The sequence below is a fragment of the Labeo rohita genome, chromosome 23, assembly GCF_022985175.1.
Source record: "Labeo rohita strain BAU-BD-2019 chromosome 23, IGBB_LRoh.1.0, whole genome shotgun sequence".
Taxonomy (NCBI): domain Eukaryota; kingdom Metazoa; phylum Chordata; class Actinopteri; order Cypriniformes; family Cyprinidae; genus Labeo; species Labeo rohita.
The window spans coordinates 12,019,793-12,047,579 of record NC_066891.1 but is presented as its reverse complement, the minus strand read 5'-3'; the positions used below and the strand labels follow the sequence as shown (position 1 = coordinate 12,047,579).

Below are 27,787 nucleotides of genomic sequence, written 5' to 3'. Positions count from 1 at the left end.
AAAAGTAAAAATATTTGACAATTTTATATATTTTTATATATACACACACACATAATTGTCAAATATTATGCATTTATTTAATATATATTTATTCTGGGATGGCAACACTGAATTGTTAGCATCATTACACAAGTCATAAATGTGCTGCTAATATTTTTGTGGAAACTGATACATTTTACAGAATACATTTTTCAGAATCCTTTGATGCATATACAATTCCAAAAAACAGCATTTATTTAAAATAGAAATATTCTGCAACATTCTAAGCGTCTTTGCTGTCAGTCTTTTTGAATGATAAAGTCCACAAAGCACTTACCCGAGGCCCCCATAGGAGATGTGGCAGGGGTGACATTTTGGGCATTTAAGCCCAGAGTGTGAGATGGAGCTGGTGGGACAGGCTGTGATGAGGCCCCGGAGGGCCCTGGCAAGGGTCCTGGGGGAGTCTCTCTCTGTGGGGATGTCAAAGGGGTGCTGAGGGGGGTGCTGGGCTGTGACGTCTGCCCTCCAGCTAACCGGGCCAGTCGCCTTCTACGGATCTAAACAAGGCAGATTAATTACAATTTAATCTAATTACAAATCAATAACGAGCAATAGTTTACAGTCTGATGACCTCAACTGCTCCTAGCTGGTAAACACAAGGGCAGACCTTTATTATAAAAGCAAAGAGACTTCTATATACTATTTCACATATGCTTTGGCAAAGAGTAGTATGTTTGTAGAGTCCTATATTTTCAGTATTGACAAATCATTTCTACAAAGTGGAACGAGTCATTTGAGATTGAGAAGGCCTCGGCTTCCACAGCAAATGATGTTTGTTGAAATGGCAAGGACGAAAATGCATGACTAGATAAAACAAAACTGCAAAAAAGGTAAAACCTAGTTTGAATCAGCAAAGGATGATGCATCACAGTTCACAGACATACTTCCTTTGCAAATCATGTTTAATTGTATATTTCAGATTTAGCTAACACAGTATCTAACACAGAATAAAAGCAATTATAGATGAATACAGCAGCTTATTTGGAAAATGTAGGCCTATATTTCAATTTATTATTTATTTCATTCTTTTAAAAGAAACTATTAGTTTACCATAATATAAGACAGCTGGTGAAAAAGCTACTTGAACCAGCTTAAGTTGTTTTACTGGGTTTAGCTGGTCCTCCAGTCTGACCAGCTCAAACATGACCAGATTGAGACCAGCAAACCTGCATAGGCTGGTTTAAGTTGTTTTTAGGTCAGAGCTGGGCAGAGTTTGGTCTTAATTTACAGCAGAACAACTAAACACAAAGCCCTGACTGTAAATACACACCAGTGTCGTACAGCAACAACAGCCAGTGCCACATAACAACATCCAAAACCTGAAACCAAGTGCTTTGTGGGATAAAACGCACTTATAATAAACATTACCATAAATACTACGTTTTTTCGAGTTAATACAAAGATTTTAAGCTTCGACAGCTGACCCCATGATCAATATTACTGACCTGACGCCTGACAAAAGCTTGTTGCGCATGATTTCAGTTTCTAAACCAGATGCCATTTAATCAAATGCATACCCTTGGCAAAGTTAACCTCTTGAATTGCACATTTTATCACGACTGTAAGTTAAATTGAGTAAACATCTGGTGCAAAATGATTTTATTTCTTCACACGACAGTCTTTCAGCCATTTTGGATTCCCAGTGAAGAAAGCTTCACAAAAGAAATTTTAACTTGTCAACTGGTTAAACGCTCCCCAGCGACCGAAAACGACAAGGATGTTATTTTAATTGTAAAAATAAAAAATACGAAAAAAGCGGACGGTCGAGGCTTGCAGATCCAGTTAAGCAAACGTATCACTTGCTAACGAGCTGACTGAAAATAACCTCCGTATTCTCATTTAATTTCGCTTCTGTATCGGCACTTAAGTGGCTCAAAATGAGATTCAAAACCTAGCTTCATATTTCTACGCGAAATAAATGTAATCTGGATACAGTGGGCTGTTGATTAGCCGGTGTCCTGTTAGCTTATCCTATCATTACTGCGATTGAAAAAGAAGGTGACAATGACAAGCCAATAAGCCTTTAATAAAACACAAAAACATAACAGGCATGCCAGCACAAAAACAGTTTCGACTGGAAATACACGAAACAATGCCGAAATAGCCTTACCTCTTCAGGACTGAGCTGCTCCATTGCCTTTCTTTTAATTTTCAGCTTAATTATGTTGCTAGCCAGTCAGCTAGCTTCCTTATAAACACCAAAAGTGCATAGTCTGAACCATAAAACAAATATCAATGAGCTGTGATTGTCTAATTTAAATCTTTATATTAAAACATCAAACGCGATTGGCCGATTTTTTCCGATCGGAAAGGGTTATCTTCGGTTTCTGTTAAGAATGAAACAAACACAAAAGTATTATTCGTCAAAACACCGACGCGGCCATTTTGGATCTGGAGTCACGTGACGCGAGATCGACACATTCCAGGCTGCGGCAGTTCAGGAAACTGATTTCACTGCTGAGGCGACCTCAAGAGACTTGTTTTCTTCAGAATCAAGTCGTATTTGGTTAAATTAATAGCTGCGGATACATCCTACATAGCTATTAGATAGCTTAAAAAGAATTAATCATGACAGCAGTTCTGTTCACGATTGAATAAATAAATAATAAATATATTGCATCATTTTGACTCAAGTGATGTAGTAATTCTTAATCGCTCCATGTCTTTATGTTTCTTTATCGGTTAATTTTCTATTCTTATAAGTTTGTTATCTTCCTGATTAATTTGTTAGTAGTCTTTTGACTGGCTCTTATACTCTTAACATACTACTCTTATTTTCAAAGTATATTAATAGTTTCTTTTGTAGATTTGCTGAATGACTTTGTATTTCTTCTGTCGTTTTAAAAAGAGAGATGATGATGATGATTTGTGCATTGCAGTATTGGCAAATAAACACACAAAGTATATTATAACTTGCTCTAATTTTTATTGCACAGTAAGGGGCATTCAAGTAATTGAACAAGGTGTTAAATTCAAGTAATTGAATGAACAAAGTTTGTATATTTAGCTGTCACATACACATACAAAACTGTAAATCTTAAGATTATAAAAATAAACAAAACACAAAATATGTTTTAAAAAGCATTCAAAAAGCGGCATGGTCCTTATTAAGTCACATTGTGGTGAAATAATGCTTCTGGCTTGCAGAAATACAGAAGCACATTGCTAAATGTCTGTGAGTGTGGTTCTTGTATTACATGTAAACATGATTAGGCAATGATGGCACAACTATTGACAACATACAGTACTTCCAGGGAAAACTGCTGTTGACCCGAGTCCTGTTTGTTCATGGTGTTATTGCGCCACCTAGTGGCACTAGAAAATCATGCTCCTATACACTCTGGCCCAGTCCGCAAGCCGCTCACTGAATGTAATCGCTTAGTCAGGTCTCGAGGCACAAGTTGAAACTCCTGGTTCATTTTCTTGCCTCAAATTCCTTTGATATAAAGTGTAAACAGCTTTGTTTACATCAATACACCTTGTCTTGTAGTAAACGCCACAGCAGGGCCTCAAACAACCCTTTTGAATACTTGCTTGCAGACTTGATCTTCACAGTACAACTCCTGTAAAGCGTTGAGAATTATGATTATTAGTCAAGTGTGTAACATGCATTATAGATTTTTATAGTGTAAGATCCATTTCACACTTACCAAATGGAGTTTGTCATCCTCTATCCAGTGCGCCCAACCTCTGTTCTTCTTCTCACCCTTTTGAATGCATACCAACTTGTTCCCCTCCCATGTCACCAGAGACTAGACAAATAGATTTACGTATAGTGTTAAAACAGTGCTTTAAGTGCATTCTCCATATTGTCTTTGCAGCAAATATTTGTATTCAAACATCCTAAAGGGATGTGCTTTAAGACTTTCAAGTGCTTTCAATTTTCTGTTGTATAAAATGTAATGAAAATAAAAGAATAAGGTAAAATTTAATTTTACCTTGTCATGCTACATGTTACTTGTACTTACTACAGTACTGACACTAAATGTGACCCTGGATCACAAAACCAGTCAAAAATATATTGCATGGGTCAAAATTATTGATTTTTCTTTTACACCAAAAATCATTAGGAAATTAAGTAAAGATCATGTTTCATGAAGATATTTAGTAAAATTCCTACCGTAAATATATCAAAACTTAATTTTTGATTAGTAATATGCATTAGTTAGAGCTTCATTTGGACAACTTTAAAGGTGATTTTTCTCAATATTTTGATATTTTTTGCACCCTCAGATTCCACGTATTCAAATAGCCGTGTCTCAGCCAAATATTGTCCTATCCTAACAAACCATACATTAATGGAAAACTTGTTTATTCAGCTTTCAGATGATATATAAAGCTCAGTTTCGAAAAATTGACCCTTATGACTGGTTTTGTGGTCCAGGGTCACAAATTATGTGTTGCAATATATAATGATAAAACTTTGCAGTACCTTGCAGTGTCTGTCATCCAGTCCCTTGGTGAACTCTTCAAACTCCTCATTGACTCTGAAGGAGAAAGTGTAGTTTCTTAAGGTGCTGAGAGTCTTGGCGACATATTGATCCCCCACCTGCTCGATCACCTTACGATGTTTTAGCTTCAGGGCGATCTTGCGGGTGTACAGACTGATACCTGTGAGAGGACAAAGTTTAGGACCTATTACTCCTGACATAATGTAATATAATAATAAGCTATATGTCAATTTTAGCAACAGAATTAAGAACAAATATTAATTTCAATAGTAAAAAGAATGCACTCTTACCTAAAGCAATCATGTATCCCTCCATGTTGACATTGCTCACCATGTCCCATGTTCCACAGAGGCTTACAGGCATTTTGTTATCCGTCTGCAAAATTTTCCAGTAGAAAATAAGGTGCAAGGTATGACAGACAGAAGGACTCCTACCGCTTTTATGTGTTGTCTGAGTGGGCGGTCGTTAGTATTCTACGTATTCTAATTTGCACGTCGTCAACTCTTCAAAGGTCGTGCCGTACGTAAAGGTGTCTGGCAAGTGTTTGTGTGCAAATAGCTTGCTAAAACACACCCGTAAACATAATAGTACCTGTTTAGAGGTTAAGTCAGTCATAAAAATGATTCAAATCTGCGATATATCCATTACAAAGTCTTCAGTGTCGTTTTATAGAATGTTTACATTCACTTTACTTTCGTCAGCTTCGTTTGTACGCCTTCAGTTTTTTCTGTTCTTCCTTGTAACTTGAACAAAGGTTTCTTAGCAGCAAAAATATGCTAAAAAAAGTTCCATGATCCCACATATGATATCTTCATCACATGAGCGCCACAAAGAAAAACAATCACGCACTTGAAATTACTGTGAATTTCTTGAAAGATGATAAAGTGACCGAAACTTTTTTTGTAAGCGTGTGAAGATGAGTAGGTGTTAACTAAAATTAAATTAAGAGGCATTATGGATAAAATATAATCCTGTTGTTGGGCATAATCTATTTAAGGCATCTTTTATGAATCACATGACTGATTAAACAAATCTGATCACAATACATAAAACTAAAAGGTGTCAAATGTGACTTGAAAGTGAGTTTTACACCTGCTAAGATGTTTTTTATTATATGCAAATGTAATCAACGAAAGTGACGGACACATTTCGTCAATGAATGGGGAAAAAAATCTTTCAGTCATATGAGTTTTGTGAGTCAGTGAAACTTACGTAGTCTTATTTGTGTTTATTATTTCTAAATTTTACCATGTCACGAGGACATGCCTGAAGGGATGACGGATGTTTTACGGATATGTTTTACCTCCACGGAAAACTATTTCATTCCTGGGAATTCCCACTTTTATTTAGTTCTATTTATGCGAGGTAAAGCAAAGGGTTTTATATATTAGCACTGATCTAACAGGTCGTGTCCTAACTATGGTGAGATCTTCACTATTTCTGCTCTCCACATGCCAAGATGTCAGCACCGTAAATGCACAGATACAAATATCTGATGTTTAAATGCTCAGAGCGAATGTTCGCCCTTGTCACATAAATGTAAATGTGGCATAGCTTGAATTCTAGAGCAACCTTCACAATGACCTTTAACACTTGTTATGCAAGCATTTTGGTTCATAGATTACAGATGTCTTATAATGAAAAAGAGAAAAGGATGATTGTAAACATTTTCCTTTTATTAGCAGCCAAATGGAATAGGTGAGGTAAAATCTCAAAAATATTTTCTAAAAAAAAAAAAGTGATTTTCTGTACTTTGCAGTGAACTACTATAAAAGTAATATAAATGTATCAATCTCAAATGAAATTATATTTCATAAAATTCATCATATATTATTGATAATAATGAATCATTCATGATACAATGCAAAGCAATCACTCACAACCAAGTGAGTTCAAAAAAGCTTTATGGGTCAGTTCTGTGTTTGTCAGACCAGCCTTCTATCAAAGATCACAAATGGAACAAGAAACTGCTTCAAACGCATCAGAGCATCAGTCTAGTTAGTGCTGGTGTATCATTTACAGTGCGTAAATGCACAGATAAAAATATCTGATGTTTAAATGCTCAGAGCGAATGTTCGCCCTTGTCACATAAATGTAAATGTGGCATAGCTTGAATTCTAGAGCAACCTTCACAATGACCCTTAACACTTGTTATGCAAGCATTTTGGTTCATAGATTACAGATATGTCTTATAATGAAAAAGAGAAAAGGATGATTGTAAACATTTTCCTTTTATTAGCAGCCAAATGGAATAGGTGAGGTAAAATCTCAAAAATATTTTCTAAAAAAAAAAAAAAAGTGATTTTCTGTACTTTGCAGTGAACTACTATAAAAGTTACATAAATGTATCAATCTCAAATAAAATTATATTTCATAAAATTCATCATATATTATTGATAATAATGAATCATTCATGATACAATGCAAAGCAATCACTCACAACCAAGTGAGTTCAAAAAAGCTTTATGGGTCAGTTCTGTGTTTGTCAGACCAGCCTTCTATCAAAGATCACAAATGGAACAAGAAACTGCTTCAAACACATCAGAGCATCAGTCTAGTTAGTGCTGGTGTATCATTTACAGTGCGTAAATGCACAGATAAAAATATCTGATGTTTAAATGCTCCATTTAAACATCAGACTAGCATTAGTCTAGTTAGTGCTGGTGTATCTCTGAAAAGGGGCAAGGATAACTTCAGCATTCTTCTGCTCGCTCTCAGCGCTGTACAGACTGTGATCATTGATATAGCGCACCACAGGATCGGGCAGGAGGTAACGTATGCTCTGTCCTCTGCGTAGGGCACGGCGCACATGGGTGGCTGAGATCTCATTGGTCACCCATTCCCGAATCACATGGATGTTCTTACGGTGTTTGTATAGCACATCCGACTGATTGATAAACTTCTCAGGGTCGCTGCCATATCTGGTGATGCACGCCACACCGTAGCGGTCCACTATTTCTTCAATGTCTTCTGGCTTCCAAAGGTTGGGGATACCAAATGACTCCAGAATATCAGCACCACACAGGAGGTTCAGATGAGGGGGGTCTACAATATAGATTTATGACAATAATACACAGCACATAAGTGATTTCACGTGCTGAGATGAGGAAATGCCTCCCCGTTTATATTTGAAAAAGCAACACATGCAAAGCGTCTTCCCTTCTAATGAAATGCAATAAGGCTTTCTAAACCTGTTGTCCAACAAAAGAGGACATTATAACTTATTTATACTGGTATTTCTGAATGGGTTAAGGCTGGGATTTAGCGCATCTGAAGTGAAAGTACTTGATGAACACATACTATGTGTGGAAAGCATTCACATTTAGTATCGTTATCTCATTTTTGACCAAGATTGCTTTTAGAGGCTTTTGCATTGGAATTCTTAAATGTGTATATATTTTTATATATATATATATATATATATATACACGCACACTGTGGATTAGTACGGATTAGTAGATTTTTTTTAAGAAATGTCTTATGCTTACAAGGCTGCATTTATTCATTAAAAACACAGAAAATAACAGTAATATTGTGAAATATTATTACAGTTTAAAATAATGATTTTGTATTTTAATATATTTTAAAATTTAATTTATCCCTGTGATGCAAAGCTGAATTTTCATCAGCCATTAAGCCAGTCCTCAGTGTCACATGACCCTTCAGAAATCATTCTAATACGCTAATTTATTACTTTTATTAATCAATGTTGGAAACACTTGTGCTGTCTAATATTTTTTGTAACCGGTGATACTTTTTTCAGGATTCTTTAACAAATAAAAAGTTAAAAAGAACAGTCTGTGCTATCACCTTTTATCAATTTAACACATCCTTGGTGAATAAAAGTATTAATTTCTTTCAAAAAAAAAAAAAAAAAAAAAAAAGAGAGAGAGAGAGAATAAAAATTTACTGACCACAAACATTTAAATGGTAGTTTACATTGTTACAAAATATTTCTATTTTAAATAAATGCTGTTCTTTTTAACTTTTATTTATTAAAGAATCCTGGTGTGTGAAAAAAAAAAATGTGTGTGTGTGTGTGTGTGTATATTTATATATATATATATATATATATATATTAATAAAAACAGAAATTAAATCAAAAATTGACACTAAAAACATTTATAATACTACAAAACATTTATATTACAAATAAATGCTGTTCTTTTAAACTCTATAAAACTCAGCACACTAACATTTAGAAATGTTCCTTGCACATCAAATCAGCATATTAGAATAATTTCTGAATATATATATATATATACTTATATACAGTTTGTATATTATATTATATTTTTATATTTGTTGCATTTGTATTTAATATTTTTATATATTTAATATTTAAAAATATATATATAATAAAATAAAAACTAATTAAAGAACAACAACAAAAAAAACACTAAATTGTGTTACAAAAATATAAATATAATTTAAATTATTGTTTCATTTTAGTATGTTGTTAAGACTAGTTACTGCTGCATAAATAGGAGCACACTGCAAAGACAAAATCCAGTAGGAAAAAAGCATTTCAGCTGTTTCTCTTCATTAGTTGTTTAAATTCTCACTTATTACACCTTTACATTTGCTTCAAAGTGTTCCACTAGCAGAGGAATGCTGTCAGACAGTGCTGAGAGATGCAGATTGTGTTGAACTGTGTAAACACTCATAAATATACCTCGCTTTACATTGTTTCTCTACTGTCCCGGGGGTACATCAGCCGTTAATTTTATTGTCTGTTTTCAGGTATTGTGACAGAGTGACATTTCAAGGTAAACACCCTTTTAAGTGCCCTGAGTAAGAACATTTATTTTCCCTCATTTTATTAGTTTACCATACCTGCTTCTGTGTTAATATAAGAGCAGCTCTGATGGGTGTTTTTATTTTTCTCCAGCTTTCTCCTCTTCCCACACCTCACTGTGTCCACATCGTCATTGTTGTTCTCGCTGGAAGTAAGTTCTGCATGATGATGCCTAGTAAAGATCAGAATGATCTGATTTAATGTTAATTCTGCGAAACACTTTAATCATTTTGACGTGGTAGCACATCAAATATGACGTCCAAACACAAAAGATTAGATGTGACACTGAACTCATGCAAAAATAGAAAACACTACAATAGGTGCAAAACAGAACGGGTGTGTCAGAATTATCTTTCACTTCACCCAAAATGAAATGTTCTCTGAAAGCACGATCTTAAGACATTCCCACCGAACGACTTTGACTGTCTCCACCCACTCCGGCTGCTGGCTCTCCCAGTCATCCACTGTGATCCAATCAGAGTCCTGCGTGGCTAGTCTAGCCATCTCTAACCGATGACAGGCTTCAATCAGACCTTTCTTTTTATAGCCGTCTCCAACAGGAGAGATTATGCCTTTCACCACTCTATATCTTCCTAAGTCAACGAAAAAAGTTATGTATGTTAAATATGCATGTTTGATGAGCGATAACAAAACAGATGACTTATACAGTTGAAGTAAAAATTTTACATACACCTTGCAGAATCTGCAAAATGTTAATTATTTTACCAAAATAAGAGGGATCATACAAAATGCATGTTATTTTTTATTTAGTACTGACCTGAATAACATATTTCACATAAAAGACTTTTACGTGTAGTCCACAAGAGAAAGAAATAGTTGAATTTATAAAAATGACTCCGTTCAAAAGTTTACATACACTTGATTCTTAAAACTGTGCTGTTACCTGAATGATCCACAGCTTTTTTCATTAAGGGGTAGTTGTTTATGAGTCCCTTGTGTCTTAAACAGTTAAACTCCCCGCTGTTCTTCAGACAAAATCCTTCAGGTCCCACAAATTCTTTGGTTTTTCAGCATTTTTGTGTATTTGAACCCTTTCCAACAACTACTACATGATTTTGAGATTCATCTTTTCACACTCAGAACAACTGAGGGACTCATATGCAACTGTTACAAAAGGTTCAAACACTCACTGATGCTTCAGAAGGAAAAACAATGCATTAAGAGCCAGGAGTGTAAACTTTTGAACAGAATGAAGATGTGTACATTTTTCTTATTTTGCCTAAATATCATATTTTTACATTTAGTACTGCCCTTCAGAAGCTAGAAAAGATACGTACATGTTTCCCAGAAGACAAAATAAGTTCAATTTATCCTGATCTTTCAATTCAAAAAGTTTTCACCCCCAGCTCTTAATGCATTGTTTTTCCTTCTGAAGCATCAGTGAGTGTTTGAACCTTCTGTAATAGTTGCATATGAGTCCCATAGTTGTACTCAGAGTGAAAAGATTGATCTCAAAATCATACAGTCATTGTTGGAAAGGGTTCAAATACACAAAAATGCTGAAAAACCAAAACATTTGTGGGACCTAAAGGATTTTTTTAGAAGAACCGCAGCAATTTAACAGTTCAGGACAGTCAAGAGACTTATGAACAACTATCATTAAACAAAAAAACAGCTGTGGATCGTTCAGGCAACAACACAGTATTAAGAATCAAATGTATGTAAACTAAAATAATTAACATTTTGCAGATTCTGCAAGGTGTATGTAAACTTTTAACTTCAACTGTACAATAAAACAGATTAACATTAAAGGAATAATTCATCCAAAAAATAAATTCTTGTCATCACTTACTCATCCTCATGTTGTTCTATTTCAAGATACTTTGAAGAATGATTTTTCTTTCCATACTATGGAAGTCAACTGTTTGGTTGATCTTTTGTGTTCTATAGAAAAAAAGAAACCTCATACACGTTTGAAACAACTTGAGGGTGAGTAAATGATGACAAGATTTTTATTTTTGGGTGAACTATCCCTCTAATACATTTTTAATTTAAAACATACCAGTGTCTTCCAAGTGATCCCGAGCCAGTTCGAACATACGCAGGTGCATGTTTGTGATGGGGTTGAAGGACCCACATGCCAGCAGCACCACTTTGGTTTTCTCTTGTGATGACATTGATCCAATGAAAGATGCTGTCTGCAAAAAAAAAAAAAAAAGTAATCTAAATATAGACAATATTTAGAAAACATATTTTATATATGACATACATATACAAATTAATAATAAAGGTTCGTTTTTGAATATATTTTTATTGTTGTTTTTGTTAAATATAAATTTTACCTAAATTGAAATCACAACTAAATCTCGTTTTCTCGTTTGTAGGTAACTTAGCAAGGTGTAGCATTACTACTATAGTTAATGAGGAAACTGTATTTTATGTAGTAAATAACTATTCTTAATGATACAAATGCGTTTAAGAATAATATTCCAGACAATAAAACGCCATTCCAAGCAGGACCTGTTTACTTCTTACCAATTCAACCAACTAGTCTCGTGCTTTCTCTTTATCTGCCTGCAGTGGTTGTGCTTCAGTAAAACTTCACCGACTTTATTCATTAACGAACAGATGAAGCGAAATAGAAATGCTAGAAACAGTAGCACAAACAAAATATGAAGTTCTTAAAAATATTCGTATTTTACCCTTGTTGTGATAGCAATACTGTGGAACAAATGATCAATGCGCATGTGATCATGCGCAATTCCTACGTGTTCGTGAGAATCAACTCTGCGCAGAGTTTACGCAGAAAAAAATCCATTGGTTTTCTATAGAAGGTAAATAGTGTTAGCAAACCACACCTTAGCAACTGGACTTAGGAACTTAAATCTTATTGTAATTTTGTCTTTATCAATAGGACTTTTTTGGAGAAAAATTACGGGTGAGAATCGCTATTCGATTCACGTAAAACAACGCCGTTTATATTTCGTGCATTTGTTTCTTTATATATAACGTTATAGATTTTAGTGCAAGCTAAGCTAACTGCGCAGTGAGATAGAAATTAAACAGGGTGACAAAAGAATGTGATTTATTGTATCCATTTCATGAATGTGATACCAGATATGTATCTTTATACAAACAATACTGTATACTAATTCTGATCAGTTCAGAAATAACTTACATATCAGATTATAACAGCTGTGACATTCTTATTTGTAGTATGAATGCATGAATAGATGGTGCTAAAAAGTGATTATGCTTGTTATTTATTTAAAAAGATAAACAATGGCTTCTCGAGGGGCATCAGAAACAAGCAAACTTAGGCAAAACATGGAAGAACAGCTGGACCGGTTAATGCAACAGCTGCAGGATTTAGAGGAGTGCAGGTAATGACATCCCACCACATTCAGTTACAAGCACAGAAAAATACACACATTTCATATTTCATATTTAAAATTTTTCTATTGCAGAGAAGAGCTTGATGAGGAGGAATATGAAGAAACCAAAAAAGAGACACTAGAACAGTTGAGCGAGTTCAATGAGTCATTAAAGAAGTTGATGTCTGGGAATATGACACTAGTTGATGAACTGGGGGGGATGCAACTGGTAAGAATTTACATTTTATTATATTAACATTTATATATAGGCCATTCTACAGAATTGGTGCAAGCTGTTGTCCCACAACCGAAAAATATATATTTAAAAAGCATTTAAGTATTCAAATCTTAGATGTTAACTAAGATCATTTTGTTATCAATTATAAGCCACAATAATATTTAAAGTATCATTAAGCTTAATATATATATATATATAAAATCTAGAGCTGGCACACGATTAATCACAGTATACAATTATTATGTATATATAAATACACACAAATTAATGTATATATTTAAGAGAAATATGTTATGTACAAAATATTTTTATTTATGTATAATAAATTCTATAAAAATGATAATAAATACATATACTTGTAAATATTTCTTAAATATGTACATGAATGTGCTTGTATTTTCATATACATAATAATTACACACAGTACACACATATATATTAGGCAAACTCAAACTTTTATTTTGTAAGCGATTAATCGCGATTAATCGTTTGCCAGCCCTAATAAAATCATGTAGTGGATACTTTTAATTGTCCCGAAACCTAACCCCAAAATTTCATTTTATGAAAATGATGTTGAAATAATTTTTGCATTTTATTCCATTGTTTTTTTTAAAGTATCCCTTTGATTTTACTTTTAAAAAGTGAACCTCTCTCTCTCTCTCTCTCTCTCTCTCTCTCTCTATATATATATATACACACACACACACACACACACACAATTTTATTTTTATTATTATTATTTTTATTATTATTATTATTACTATTATTATTTGTAAATTATGAAGCTTTATGTAAAAAAAAAAAAAATCTTAATAGGTCAATATAACCCTTCTTATTAAATTATATATTTCTTGGTAGTGATGAATTTGGGGAGAGGACAAATATTCCAAAACCTTCTGAAAATACAATATGAGAGTAAACTACACAATCACTAGAAATGTGTTCCTTGGATATTATACAATTTGCATACATACACAATTTGTGGAAAAAGACATTTTTTTTCAACATTTGAACCAATTCTGTAGAATGGCCCATATATGATTTTTTTGACATTTATACTGCTAGCTTTTACTCTACTAGTATAATTAATTTTGTATGTTGAGAGATCATTTATGACTGCAAATATTTATCAGGCGATCCAAGCTGCCATCAGTCAGGCATTCAAGACCCCTGAAGTCATTCGACTGTTTGCTAAAAAGCAGCCGGGGCAACTGAGGACAAGACTGGCTGAGGTGACAAGCGCTTTTTAAATATTAACATTTTCAAATATGCAAAGGCTTAAAAATGTTCATATGATACCGTTTGAATTCAGATGGACCGCGATGTGATGGTTGGAAAGCTCCCTCGAGATGTGTACACTCAGCAGAAAGTGGAGATCCTCACAGCTCTGAGAAAACTTGGCGAGAAGGTGAGGAGGTTATTATTGACACAAATACTCTCACATCTATTTTAAGACTCGCGTGTTAAACTGTTTCTGATATCTGTAACTTGTCTGAATGCACAGCTGACAACAGAGGATGAAGCTTTTCTTGCTGCAAATGCTAGTGCCACTCTGAGCCACTTTGAGAAGGTGACTGCAAGCCTGGGTAAGATGAGAAGCCGCTGATTATTACTATTGAAGCATACTTTGCTTAATAAATACTTCTTTAATAATCAAATGTATCTTACCTTTCCAGGGTCTGAGGATAAGATAATGGCATTGGCCAGTTCTGGAGTTGGGAAGACCCAGACATAAAGGCCTAAATGATGTCCGTGCATTTTACAGTATTTGCCGTAATTTTTTAAACAATGGTGGCAGTTTGTACACTTAGGAACAGAATTGTCGAATGACATCATGTGGTTATTTAACTAAAAGTATGTACGTTGAGATTCATCAGACTGTTATTTGTATTGTGTACATCCTATACATTTGGGTACAGTGAAAAAATGTTTACATTTTCAGTAGAATGTCTCAAACATTTACACATCATTTTAGAATACACAGAGGTAAGATTGTCTTTATTCAAAAAGTTCTTGATTTATTTTAAACCCTCTGGTTGTAATGTAATTTATTAACCTTATCTTCAACCTGTTTGCCAATAAGCCTTTTGGTACTAGTATTTGATAGTAAAATAGACTAATTACTATGCATTTTAATTTTGTTTGTCATTACTTTTTTAACCAGTGTGAAATTTGTAAATATTTTGTATTTGAATATATTTGGTGATCAACATCTGAAAAGCTGTCAGCGTTTTTCTTTTCTCTATTTACAATAACAGTATCTTTGGTTTTGTTTGCACTGCATTGCATGTTGTATTTGGTTGAAAAAAACAGGTTTAATCTCTGCAAATTCCACTACAGACTGAATTATGATCATTATGAATATGTGAAAGTTTATAAACCTTATAAGAAATTCCAAATTCCACACTACAAATTTTTTTATAATATTTTTTTAACATTTAAAAAAAATGATCTGTTAATCTAATCATTTTACCATGACATTAGCAGGATCTTCTTTAAACCACTGAGTCGTTTTATAGAAAAGAATTAGATAATATTATTCAGTTTTCAAGCACTAGGTGGCACTCTAGTCCTGTCAACATTACTGTGGTCTGTAATTCACCTTCATTATACAGGCCTTATGAAACATGAAATACGTGAGGAAAGATCAAGGTGAATAATTAAAACCCTTCCGATTAAGAAATATTTCTTTTCTTAAAGCCTAAAAGAAATAAGGATAGTAGAAGCTTTTAAACGGTTAGATAAATATAGGCAAACTTACCCACCTTGTTCTTCAACCCTAAAGTAAGACTATGGGCGAGACTTCCGGTTTATTAGCCGCTACAGAGAAACGAGAAGAATAACAACGTGCAGTAAAAGGTAAAACGGTTTGCACTACAAACCAGTGTGTTCATAATCAAGACAATACATTAAAATAACGTGGTAAAACACACCATTGTGCAATATTAAACAGGAAAACGAGTTTTGTTCGATGAAACCGGAAGCCAGATTCATAAAATTTACAAATGGCCGCGCCCGCTCTCACGGGAGAATTAAGGTGGGTAGACAGACAATATATTTTACTTATTACATATGCAGATTCAATACATTATAGAGTGTTTTCACTACACGTCATCAATCGGCCATATTGGCGCCACTAAACCTAACGAAACTCGCATTTTTGCTGATTATTGCTGCTGAAAATGGTCAATTATTGTAATATTTTGGGCTGTACTAATCGGTCTGACAATGCTGTTGTTTACATCGGGATAACTGACCAAATCGTGACGTAGGTGCAAACCCTGTGTGTGTGTGTAAATGTGTAAAATGTGTAAATAATATAAAAAATGAAAATATTTGTATAATTACACATATAGACATTATCGTAAATATAATATTCAAATATATAAATTCATAAAAAAGACTGTGCTAATATCATTAAGCTTAATATATATAAAGTCTAGAGCTGGCAAACGATTAATCACGGTATACAATTATTATGTATATATAAATACACACAAATTAATGTATATATTTAAGAGAAATATGTTATGTACAAAATATTTTTATTTATATATAATATAAATTCTATAAAAATTATAATAAATACATATACTTGTAAATATTTCTTAAATTTGTACATGAATGTGCTTGTATTTATATATACATAATAATTACACACAGTGCACACACATATATTAGGCAAACTCAAACTTTTATTTTGTAAGCGATTAATCACGGTTAATTGTTTGCCAGCCCTAATAAAATCATCATGTAGTGGATACTTTCAATTGTCCCGAAACCTAACCCCAAAATTTCAACTTATGAAGATGATGTTGAAATAATTTTTGCATTTTATTCCATTGTTTTTTAAAGTATCTCTTTGATTTTATTTTTAAAAAGTGAAGTTCTCTCTCTCTCTTTCTCTCTATATATATACATACACTACCGTTCAAAAGTTTGGGGTCTCTTATGCTCATCAAGGCTGCATGTATTTGATTAAAAATATAGAAAAAAAACAGTAATATTGCAAAATGTTTTTACAATATAAAATAATGTTTTTTTATTTTAACATACTTTAAAATAGAATTTATTCCTGTGATGAAAAGCTGAATTTTTATCAGCTGTTACTCCAGTCTTAAGTGTCACATGATCCTTGAGAAATCATTCTAATATGCGGATTTATTATTAGAATGATCAATGTTGGATAATATCAACAGTTGTGCTGCCAAATATTTTTTGGAACCTGTGATTTTTTTTTTTCTTCAGGATTCTTTCATGAATAACAAGTTTAAAAAGTACAGTGTTTATTCAAAATATAAATATTTTATAACAATGTAAATTATTTATTATTAACTTTTAATAAACTTTTAATTATTAACTTAATACATCCTTGGTGAATAAAAGTATTAATTTCTTAAAAAAAAAAAAGAAACAATAAAAATGTACTGACCCCAAACTTTTGAACGGTAGTGTATATATATACAATTTTATTTTTATTATTATTATTATTATTGAAATTTGTAAATATTTTGTATTTGAATATATTTGGTGATCAACATCTGAAAAGCTGTCAGCATTTTTCTTTTCTCTATTTACAATAACAGTCTCTTGTTGTGTAAAGGTGGGCATAGACCGAAACTGTGCAAGTGTGTATCATGTATCAAGTGAAAAAAATCGAAACTCAACACAACTTTATTCCCATCTCATCCTTTATTTTGTTCATGAGCAAGCATCAACTTCACTATAATTATTCCTCTGAATAATAGAAAAGTGAATGAGCTGGAAGGCAGCATCCAACAGTTCTACAACATCCCCGGTTTTCATTTCTAGAGCAAAAAAAATAAAAGTAATCAAAAACGTGAACAATGACCACTGAAGGCTGCAAATCTGAGACAGATCATCTTTGATTCAGTAGTATCACCAGTCTCCTGTCCCATCTACTCCACTCCAAACCCACAGTACCATGTGCCAGTTACAGGAAATATTTATATCTTGTGTTATACATGCAAAGACAATGCCCCGTTTAGACACCCACCATCTGCAGCCGTTCAACACTCGGCACAGACCGCTTATTTATTATGGAAAGTTTCTGCGCCAGCGTCTTAAAACCACATGACAAAATCACATTTGAAATACAATTCACATGATTTTTTTTTTTCCCTTGAGAACCTGCAGATGAATATTTGCGTCTGGGGAAAGGAGGGAAGATACAAACAATTGTGCGATTTTCAGTACAAACATTGATTATACTAAATTTGGTCTCATGGAATGGTCTACAATCAATCAAACGTTTTATTTTTTTAAAAGACTGCACTGTGAGAGACTTGTGAGAAATCATCTTGTGAATTTCATACAGCGTTTTCAGGAGATACACCTTTCACTATACACACATACCCACATATGCTGCCTATAATAATGTACATCTTTTCCAAGTGGATTTCCTCAAACATGATTTAGTACAATATTCATTGATGATACAGTATGGACCTATTTTCTCTACACATCAACATGAACACAAGACATCTATGCAGGACAATTCAAACGTCCACTAGCTGTTGATCCCTAACAGAAAATTAAATAAAAGTAAAATCACTTCCCCATACCTGTAAGAAATCTACTATTAAATAATTATAAAATGAGAAAACTGCAACAACTAAAATGGCATGGATGAGTGTTTGGTTAGTTTTGTTATTAATGCGCTGTGATAGGCAAAAGGCACTCCCAATTCCACCAGCTGAATTCTGGACCTTTTCTAAAAAGGTCAAAAGGTCAATTTTGAGGGGGAACCTGATGACCAAAACATGTAACGAAAACTAAAAATCTGCCGGGTCACAAAAACAGACCTTCTCGACAACTCGTACCCCTTCTGACGTAACATAAAATATATTCATACCACCAATCGTAACAAAGCCTCATAGCTTAGGCCTTAAAACTGAGAATATCCATGCATGTAAACAAAAAAATCTGAATGTAGTACCCTAAAGCTTCACATCCGTCTTTCCTAAACAATCAAACAATGTACAATCTCCTAAATATTAACATTCTCTTTCAAGCCCAATGCGAACTAAAAATTATTTTCTCCAGTAGTTAACCGTTTTCAAACGGGGTGCATCCTGAAACATCCAATCACGGTAGGAAATGAAACTATGACATGATTCTGAAGAGAAATGACCTGCAAATCTGGACTAGATTGATAGCGTCACCAAAACGGAATAAAAGTTTACCAATGTAAACAAATATCTTTACACAACTCTACAGTACAGTTCCATGTACAATAAAATCCAACGGCCATACTGCAAAAATATTTTAAGCTTTAAGAGTTGAATTTCTTTTAATGAGGCAAATTAGCCCTTTTAATGCTTTTAGGGGCTTTGAAATGAGAAGAATAACGTGGGTTAATCTTGAAATATTAAAATTAGGAAAGAAAATCACTTTAAAAATACAAAATTAGAGGTGTGTGTGTGTGTATATATATATATATATATAATTAATTAAAATAACCCCTCATAATTTTGTTCATATAACTGACTGTTGTAACAGTACGCAACAGACAGTCGATAAATCACCAGCGCACCCATTTCCCATGTCATTTCAGTCATAAATGTTGAGAGTGCATACTGTGATTCCAATTGGTCGCTATTTATTACAGAAAATACAAGCACTATCACTTAAGAATGGCTTAAATAACTGCAGTGTCTAAACTGTACAACATACAGTACCACGTGAAAAAAAAACAACAACTGTATATTTATCACCTGAATGTGATTATTAGTCCCCAAAACGTCACTGAATTAAAAACATTGAAGCCTCGGTGTAGCATTTGTGCCGTCGCAAGCCCAGCTAGAATTAGAATATGTAAAGCCAAAGCACTGAACCGACTCTACGCCCATCCAACACTATGAAACGGAACGAAAAGATGCACACCCCACCTCCAAGAGAAAAGACAAAATGAGCGACACTTTGCCACAGAAACCTCAGCCTGTCATGGGTTTCTCTCCGTGAAGCGGACGTGTTTTGTACGAGATTTCTGAAACATGCTAAAAGCATCTGACATAAATATTCTACAGCAGTGTCTTTTTAGATACCGGAAACCGTTGGTTAGGCTTTCACTAACACGTTGACTAATTACATGGTTGTATTTACAAAATATCAAAAAGCAGTTGTTTTTCTTCCATACCCATGATTGCAAATCTTGCCATGCAATATAAAGTGAAAGGAGTTTTTCTACAAAAAAAAAAAAAAAAAAAAAACTTTAGTATTCCTGTAGCAAATCAACCTAGAACATCATGTGCAAGGAATATACATTAAATCATTCTCGAAGCTTGAACGTAAAAGTGCAGGGATGCGTCCGTACGGAGTTGAAAGAAAATGCGAACGTAGGCCGGGACTCCCTCGGAAAGGATTCAATAAATTAGGAACTTGCATTGAGCTGTGATACTATACTACACTGAATACCACCACGATAAGATGTCGATAGGGAAGCCTCGGCGGGTGGAAATGAAGCGGACTGCAACACCTGTCACGACAGACACCGGATATATTCGCATCTATATTGTACATATATTGTATAATCGGTTAGTTTTCAGTGTTTTCCGCGTTTTTTACGCATGGCTCCTTAGGTAGGGGGAACGTGGGCGTCCCTATTGGCAGAGGGATGTGACTGTGCATGGGTGGATTTGTCATTGTGTGTGTGAGTGTGTGTGTGTACGTGTGTGTTGGTAAGTAGTGTGTACTGTTGTGTGTTCAGGAGGATCAGTAGGTGGAGTCGTCCCACTCCAGCTGCTGCTGTCTGCTCGAGCCCTGCTGGTCTTCCTGTTCGCCTCCCTCATCCTCGCTGCTGTCTGACTCGGCGCTGGTGATGTCGTCTTCCTCCTCTCCGTCCTCGCTTTCTTCCTCTTCCTCGTCTCCTTCTTCTTCGCTGCTGTGCTGATCCTCGTAAGTCTAAGTGGATGAGAGAACGGGATGTTCTTTAAACTGTATAATAGATGTATGCGGATTCATTCAAAAGAGTCGATTTATGAGGAATCATACTTTTTTTTTTTTAAACAGGAGTTCCCAAAGTTTTTTGTCAGATGAAGCTCTAATTTAAAATATTTACTTGAAACACCCGTGAGATTTTAGGTTAATATTTCAACAGTGTAACGACACAACTGCATGTTGGTTAATGTCACATAAAATAAAGTAAAATAAAATTAAAATTAAAATAAAACAAGTAGAAATAAAATTATTATTTTTTTATTTATATAGGGCTGCACAATCTGCATGTACATGGTCCACTGATGTTAGTTAATGTCACCAAATGTCTCCAAACGTTTTTGTCAGATAAAACTCTAATGTAAAATGTTTACTTGAAACCTTTGTGCGATTTTAGGTTACTATTTCAATAATTTAATGACACATCTCTATGTTGGTTAGTGTAAAATAAAATAAAATAAAATTAAAATTAAATTAAATTAAATTAAATTAAATTAAATTAAATTAAATTAAATTAAATTAATCAAACCTTTTTTAGTAAGTTTTTTATTTTAGAATATTTTTTATTTATATAGGGCTGCACAATCTGTATGTACATGGTCCACTGATGTTAGTTAATGTAAAAAAATACATAAATAAAATAAAATATCCAAATTTTTTGTCAGCTGAAGCTCTAATGTAAAATGTTTACTTGAAACACCCCTGAGATTTTAGGTTAATATTTCAATAATTTAACAACACATCTGCATGTTGGTTAAAATAAAATAAAAATCTAACATTTTTTAGTAAGTGTTTATTTTAACCATTTTAAATTTGAATATGGTCCACTGATGTTAATGTCACAAAATAAGTAAAAAAAAAAAAAAAAAAAAAAAAAAAAAAAAAATCGAAACTTTCTTGTCAGCTGAAGCTCTAATGTAAATGTTTTATTGAAACACCCGTGAGATTTTACATTAATATTTCAATAATTTGACAACACATTTGCATGTTAATGTAAAATAAAATAAAATAAAAATATTTTTTAGTATTTCATTTTAACGTTTTATTTTTTATTTATATAGGGCCATACAATCTGCATGTACATGGTCCACTGATGTTAGTTAATTTCACAAAATAAAATAAATAAATAAATAAAACAAATAAAAAAGAAAATATCTAATCTTTGTTCTATTTTGTGTTTTTATATTAAATAATATTTTATTATTTATATAGGGCTACACTATCTGCATGTACACAGTCTACTGATGTTGGTTAATATCATATGACATTCAAATAATAAAATAAATAAAAATAAAATATCTACAAAATATCTAACTTTTTTTAGTAAGTGTTTTATTTTGACCGTTTTTATTTTAGAATAATTTTCATTTACATAGGACTGCACGATCTACATGTACAAAGTCCACTAATATTGGTTAATGTCACACGACATAAAAAAACTAAATTAAAATAAATAAAAAATAAAATAAATTATCTAAACTTTTTAGTAAGTGTTTTATTTTGACTGTTTTTATTTTAGGATAATTTTTATTTATATAGGGCTGCACGATCTGTATGTACACGGTACACTGATGTTGGTTAATGTCACATGACAAACTAAAATAAAATAAAATAATATAAAATAAAATATCTAACCTTTTTTTAATTTTAGAATATTTTATAATTATAGAGGGCTGCACAATCTGCATGTTCACAGTCCACTGATGTTAGTTACTGTCACATGCATGACACACAATAAAATGAAATAAAATAAGCCATTATGTATCAAATATATAAATGGATTATAGTACAAGATAATTTCTAAAAAAAAAAAAAAAAAAATTTTTAAAATAAATTAAACTTGAAATGAAGTGAACCAATAATTTTATGCCAAGCCCTATAATGGAAGTCTGGGCTTTATGAATCACATCAAATGATCTCTCAATAAGTGCAATATCCCTGAAATGACCTAATTTAACACTTCTTACAACAACCATTATTCAAAAAATTGTTGTTCAGTTGATTGAAAATTCAAATTAGTGGAATAAATAAGCAGAAGGAGGTGGGATGGGGCATTTTTACAATGGTACATTGAGTTTTTGATGGGTTTAGTCCTCTGCTGCATTAATTATACATAAGCGAGTAAGCACTGTTTCAAGAACGCACCTCCATTGGGTTGACAGTGATGGTGAGTGCAGAGTCATCCCAGTCCATCTCATTTTCTTTGCCGTTTTCCTGGTCCCTCATGGTGCGCTGGTGGGCAGCACGGATACGGAAGACGCCCAGGATGATCATAAACACCAGGAAGCTCACGCACACAACAATAACGATGGTGGCAGCGCTGGGGACAACTGTGAAGAATGGATGCACACAGATTTGGCATTCAGGATGAAAAAACACCTAAAAGAGGTTGTCTGAGGTGCCCCTCACCAGCTGTCCAGATGTTGTAGACAGCACTTGTATATAATCCCTAAAAGTGCGCCATTAAAAACGGGCTAAGTACACGGCGCTCCATAACTGCCCTACTTTTTGAATTGACTTTAAGCTGCGGGAAAACTCATAGAAAGAAACTGGATTCAGTTTTGAGCTCGACATTAAACAGCTTATTCATTTGATTACAAAGTCTGGATTATCTTTAATGAGAGATTAGTGCAATAATCTAGGAGAGATACTGTGCAGCCAATGAAACGCCTTTATTTCCACGAGAAGCTGAACAGATGGATCAGAGAACGGGAGGAGAAGGAAATGGAGGGATGAAGAAGAAATACCTGAGGCCTGATGTGTGTTGACTAGGTTGTGTCCAGACAGGTCCACGGAAGCGTGCTGTACTTGGTTGATGAACTGAGGCTGTACCATAGCGTTGTTAGCGTGATCCATGGGGTTGGCTGTATGGATCACGTTGACCTGATTACATAAACAAAGACAGTCATACAACTGCCATCTGCACAGTACAACACAATACAATTTGCTACAGAATTAGTCTCTTTATATGCTTATTTGGCTTATTTTGATATAGCCTTGTATATAACATACAGAACACTTAAATATAACCAATGATTTTTTGCATTTACATATTTACATATAATAAAAAAATTAGACAGTTAAAAGGTCCGTAATACTTTTATTTATTTATTTATTTTAAATAAGTTTCTTATACTCATCAAGGCTGCATTTATTTAATCAAAAATCCAGAAAAAAAAAACAGTATTTTTGTGAAATATTATTTCAATGTAAACAAACAAACATGTGTGAATATGTTTTAAAATGTAATTTATTCCTGTGATTTCAAAGCTGAATTTTCAGCATCATTATCCCAGTCTTTAATGTCACATGATCGTTCAGAAATCATTCTAATTTGCTGATTTATTATCAATGTTGAAAACAGTTGTGCTGCCTAATATTTTGTTGGAACCTGTGATACTTTTTTTTCTTTAATGAATAAAAAGTTAAAAAGAACAGGATTTATTCAAAATATTAATATTTTGTAACAATATACACTACCATTTAAAAGTCTGTGATCAGTACATTTTTATTATTTCTTTTTTTTAAAGAAATTAATACTTCTATTCAGCAAGGATTTGTTAAACTGATAAAAAGTGATAGTAAAGACTTCTATTGTTAGGAAAGATTTCTATTTTTAATAAAAAGCTGTTCTTTTTAACTTTTTATTCATCAAAGAATCCTGAAAAAAAGAATCACAGCTTCCAAAAATATTAAGCAGCACAAGTGTTTTCAACACTGATAATTAAAAGTAATAAATCACTATATTAGAATGATTTCTGAAGGATCATCTGACATTAAAGACTGGAAAATGGCTGATGAAAATTCAGCTTTGCATCACGGGAATAAATTATATTTTAAAATATATTAAAATAGAACCAATTATTTTAAACTGTAATAATATTTCACAAGATCATAAAAACATCGTAGAAGAAAACATCTTACAGAAATCTTACTGATTCCAAACTTTTGAACGGCATTGTATATATATGTAAAAACTGAAAGCTTAAAAAAATAATGAATAGAATTAATTAAAAAAGTAATTTTTTTTTCAGTCTAGACAATAGTTTGGTGTGCATAAGACTTTTTATGTTTTTGAAACTAGTCTCTTATACGCATCAAGGTTGCATTTATTTAACCAAAAATACAGTAACTGCCTTAAAAAAACATCTGAATATATTTTAAAATGTCATTTTTTCCTGTGATCAAAGCTAAATTTTCAGCATCATTACTCCAGTCTTCAATATCACATGATCCTTTAGAAATCATTCTAATATGCTGATTTGGCACACAAGAAATATTTCTTAATGTAATCATTGTTGAAAACAGTTTTTCTGCTTGTTTTTGATTTTTTCAAGATTCTTTGATGAATAGAAAGTTCAAAAGAACAGCATTTATTTCAAAACAGAAATCTTTTATAACATTATAAACGTCTTTACTGTCACTTTTGTTCAGTTTAATACATTCACACAAGAAAAAAAATCTTACTGACCCCAAAGATTTTGAATGGATGTGTGTATATACACAGTTAACTGTAGGTACTGTGGTGTTTAAGCAGAAACTATGGTTTCAGTAAAACATTTTAGTGAAGGTAATACATTAAGTAATGACACTGATAACAGCGTGTGGTCAGTCATACCTCGACTTTGAATTCATTGCTGATGTAGCGGCCATTGAGTTCAGAGCAGACAAGTTTAAACTTCCTGTCAAAGAGAGCCTCTGTGTGCCAATTCCTGTAGCGGATCAGGTGCAGAACCTGTTCATAGTTCGCCATGGTGTTAACCCCTGTGGACAGAGACAAGCTTTAACTGTTTGTCAAGATTACAGCACCGAAGTTTCAATACCATCGGATCAGCCTTTCAGCAAGATGCTGAATATAAACTACGATGAACAAAACTCAAATGTAATCCAACAAATGAGTACAAATATACAGCAGTTGTTTGTTGATGCAGGTGGATGAGTACCTGTGATGACCATGCCCACGTTGGAGGAGCTCATCTCCAGAGCTCTCTGCTGGATCTGAGCCAGATCCACCTCCAAACTCTCATGATCTCCATTCAGTTCATCTCCCACCACAGTCACCTCACACGTGTCTAAGTTATGCATGATCTCCTCAGATACCACCGTCTCTTGCACTGCCAAATAAAAAAACATTCGTAAGTAAGTTAGAGCAAACTCTCCATTTGATTAAATTTAATCTAGGAAAGACTTGAATGTCCAGAAACAGTCCACTATGCAATTTTATGGCAAATATCGATTGTAAGAAGCAAGGTAATCTGTTAGAAACACTTACAATGCATTAAAAATACATTAGCTAAAGGAAAACCTCTTAGACTCTCTTTTCCTATAGCATAAGCTATACATTTCATCCTAGAATCCATTATATAGACAACGTCAGTATTTCTACCACTATTTGAATCCAAAATATTGCTTCAAGAAACTGTTTAACCATTTGCATTTCCACTTTCCGGAGAACTCCACTTTCAGAACAACAATTCACAAATAATTTACTCACCGCTTTGTCATCCAAGATGTTCGTGTCTTTCTGTCTTCAGTCGTGAAGAAATTATTATTTTTGAGAAAAGCTTTTCAGGATTTTTCTCCATATAATGGACTTCATTGGTGCCCAAATTTTGAACTTCCAAAATGTAGTTTAAATGCAGCTTCAAAGGGCTCTAAATAATCCCAGCCGAGGAAGAAGGGTCTTAACTAGTGAAACGATCTGTAATTTTTTTCAGAAAATAACAATTTTTACTTTTTAAGCACAAAAGCTTGTGTAGCACAGGCTCTGGGATGCGATTTCATGACACTACGTACTACTGAATCACGTCGAAAGGTCACACGGAACGTAGGTGGAACTACAGACCCAGTGTTTACAAAGCGAATGCGCAAAGACTAAGAAAGTGCAAGTAAGTTTGTAAATGCTGTTTACAAACAAAAAGGTACAACAATGTCCTCCTCTCAAGTTGTAGGAGAAAATAAGATGGAGTTTTTCGCCATACACAGTACACAGATGATGAACTTACACGTGATTTGTAGTAGTGATGGGAAGTTCGGATCATTTTACCAACTCTGACCTTTGAGTCTCGTTCAGCAAAATGAACAAATCGTTTTGAGTCATTTTGTTCATTTTAACAAAACATAATTAAAACGTTACGTGTTACTTCCCTAACACATCTACTGCTTACACAAATGTTGATCACACTACAAACAAGACAAAACTATAATGCTATAAGAAACAGAAAAGATTAATTTAACTGGGTCTTTAGTCTATGATTAGCTCACCTCACCTCTTATCTGACAAGTTTTCGGGTTTGAGTCGTTCGTTCATCATGTGACAGCCCCATAAGATGAACGAACAACTTGAAAACCCCAAGAAAGAGGTGAATTAATTCAGTACAGAACCTAATAGGATTTTGCGCATGCACGACTGAATGAATCACTCCCTGAGACGACTCGTTCTTCCCGAGTCACATTAAAGATTCAAGAACGACCCATTACTAATTCGTAGCATTGTGGACGTGCATCCCAGAGCCTGTGCTACACGAGCTTTTGTGCTTGAAAAATATACAACTTTTTATTTTTCGAAAAAAATGACCGATCGTTTCGCTAGATAAGACCCTTTTTCCTCGGCTGGGATCGTTTAGAGCCCTTTGAAGCTGCATTTAAACTGCATTTTGGAAGTTCAAAATTCGGGGCACCAATGAAGTCCATTATATGCAGAAAAATCCTGAAATGTTTTCCTCAAAAACCATAATTTCTTTACGACTGAAGACAGAAAGACATGAACATCTTGAATGACAAGTGGGTGAGTAAATTATTTGTAAACTGTTGTTCTGGAAGTGGAGTCCTTTAATGTGCTGTTCCAAATTCTTATAACATCTTTTCTTGTGTATTAGACAAATGTCATACAGATTTGGAATAAATTATTTTTCTTTCATAATCCATTTTTCCTCTCTTCACCTTTCTCAGCAAAATATATGTATCTCAC

General features: G+C 33.5%; 5 protein-coding genes across 10 annotated transcripts in view; 1 reads left to right on the top strand and 4 right to left on the bottom strand.

Moving 5' to 3' along the window:
• Nucleotides 1–2,458, bottom strand: part of ube4b (ubiquitination factor E4B, UFD2 homolog (S. cerevisiae)) — a 30,372-nt gene extending 27,914 nt beyond the window's left edge. Inside the window, 2 exon segments of the mRNA XM_051096026.1 lie at nucleotides 317–536; nucleotides 2,150–2,458. Of these exon segments, the coding sequence (XP_050951983.1) occupies nucleotides 317–536; nucleotides 2,150–2,173 (244 nt within the window). The 5' untranslated portion in view covers nucleotides 2,174–2,458.
• A 504-nt stretch (nucleotides 2,459–2,962) lies between these two features.
• On the bottom strand, nucleotides 2,963–5,472 carry rbp7a (retinol binding protein 7a, cellular). The gene is made up of 4 exons (XM_051096072.1): nucleotides 4,781–5,472; nucleotides 4,472–4,650; nucleotides 3,690–3,791; nucleotides 2,963–3,602 (listed from the first exon to the last, which is right to left on the bottom strand). The coding sequence occupies exons 1-4, from the start codon at nucleotides 4,851–4,853 to the stop codon at nucleotides 3,549–3,551; spliced, it is 408 nt and encodes a 135-aa protein (XP_050952029.1). The 5' UTR covers nucleotides 4,854–5,472; the 3' UTR covers nucleotides 2,963–3,548.
• Nucleotides 5,473–5,854: 382 nt separating this feature from the next.
• Nucleotides 5,855–12,042, bottom strand: nmnat1 (nicotinamide nucleotide adenylyltransferase 1). Of its 2 annotated transcripts, none has more exons than XM_051096062.1 (5): nucleotides 11,952–12,042; nucleotides 11,312–11,447; nucleotides 9,698–9,881; nucleotides 9,327–9,460; nucleotides 5,855–7,535 (listed from the first exon to the last, which is right to left on the bottom strand). In XM_051096062.1, exons 1-5 carry the CDS (start codon nucleotides 11,994–11,996, stop codon nucleotides 7,141–7,143), a joined length of 894 nt encoding a protein of 297 aa, XP_050952019.1. In that variant the 5' UTR covers nucleotides 11,997–12,042; the 3' UTR covers nucleotides 5,855–7,140. The 2 variants fall into 2 exon arrangements, with proteins under 2 accessions (XP_050952019.1, XP_050952020.1); XM_051096063.1 differs by having other exon boundaries at nucleotides 5,858–7,535; nucleotides 11,785–11,971.
• Nucleotides 12,043–12,045: 3 nt separating this feature from the next.
• lzic (leucine zipper and CTNNBIP1 domain containing) lies at nucleotides 12,046–15,067 on the top strand. Of its 2 annotated transcripts, none has more exons than XM_051096071.1 (7): nucleotides 12,046–12,083; nucleotides 12,525–12,632; nucleotides 12,717–12,852; nucleotides 13,995–14,093; nucleotides 14,174–14,269; nucleotides 14,366–14,447; nucleotides 14,538–15,067. In XM_051096071.1, the coding sequence occupies exons 2-7, from the start codon at nucleotides 12,532–12,534 to the stop codon at nucleotides 14,594–14,596; spliced, it is 573 nt and encodes a 190-aa protein (XP_050952028.1). In that variant the 5' UTR covers nucleotides 12,046–12,083; nucleotides 12,525–12,531; the 3' UTR covers nucleotides 14,597–15,067. The 2 variants fall into 2 exon arrangements, with proteins under 2 accessions (XP_050952028.1, XP_050952027.1); XM_051096070.1 differs by having other exon boundaries at nucleotides 12,070–12,187; nucleotides 14,538–15,066.
• Nucleotides 15,068–17,534: 2,467 nt separating this feature from the next.
• clstn1 (calsyntenin 1) overlaps nucleotides 17,535–27,787 on the bottom strand; it is a 52,466-nt gene continuing 42,213 nt past the window's right edge. For all 4 annotated transcript variants that reach the window (XM_051096039.1, XM_051096036.1, XM_051096037.1 and 1 more), the window contains 5 exons: nucleotides 25,761–25,931; nucleotides 25,436–25,581; nucleotides 23,565–23,700; nucleotides 22,963–23,147; nucleotides 17,535–20,784 (listed from right to left, as the gene is read on the bottom strand). In XM_051096039.1, coding sequence (XP_050951996.1) covers nucleotides 20,596–20,784; nucleotides 22,963–23,147; nucleotides 23,565–23,700; nucleotides 25,436–25,581; nucleotides 25,761–25,931 — 827 coding nt within the window. In that variant the 3' untranslated portion in view covers nucleotides 17,535–20,595. The remainder of the gene's footprint in view (nucleotides 20,785–22,962; nucleotides 23,148–23,564; nucleotides 23,701–25,435; nucleotides 25,582–25,760; nucleotides 25,932–27,787) is intronic.

Coding starts and splice junctions, on each gene's coding strand:
- rbp7a (XM_051096072.1), bottom strand. CDS start 4,853: ATGCCTGTAAGCCTCTGTGGAACATGGGACATGGTGAGCAATGTCAAC. Junction 3,792..4,471: donor TGGATGACAGACACTGCAAG/GTACTGCAAAGT, acceptor CTATTTGTCTAG/TCTCTGGTGACATGGGAGGG. Junction 3,603..3,689: donor AGGATGACAAACTCCATTTG/GTAAGTGTGAAA, acceptor AACGCTTTACAG/GAGTTGTACTGTGAAGATCA.
- nmnat1 (XM_051096062.1), bottom strand. CDS start 11,996: ATGCGCATTGATCATTTGTTCCACAGTATTGCTATCACAACAAGG. Junction 11,448..11,951: donor GTATTGCTATCACAACAAGG/GTAAAATACGAA, acceptor TTTTTTTTGCAG/ACAGCATCTTTCATTGGATC. Junction 7,536..9,326: donor TTATATTAACACAGAAGCAG/GTATGGTAAACT, acceptor TCTATATTGTAG/ACCCCCCTCATCTGAACCTC.
- lzic (XM_051096071.1), top strand. CDS start 12,532: ATGGCTTCTCGAGGGGCATCAGAAACAAGCAAACTTAGGCAAAACATG. Junction 12,853..13,994: donor AACTGGGGGGGATGCAACTG/GTAAGAATTTAC, acceptor AATATTTATCAG/GCGATCCAAGCTGCCATCAG. Junction 14,448..14,537: donor GAAGGTGACTGCAAGCCTGG/GTAAGATGAGAA, acceptor TTACCTTTCCAG/GGTCTGAGGATAAGATAATG.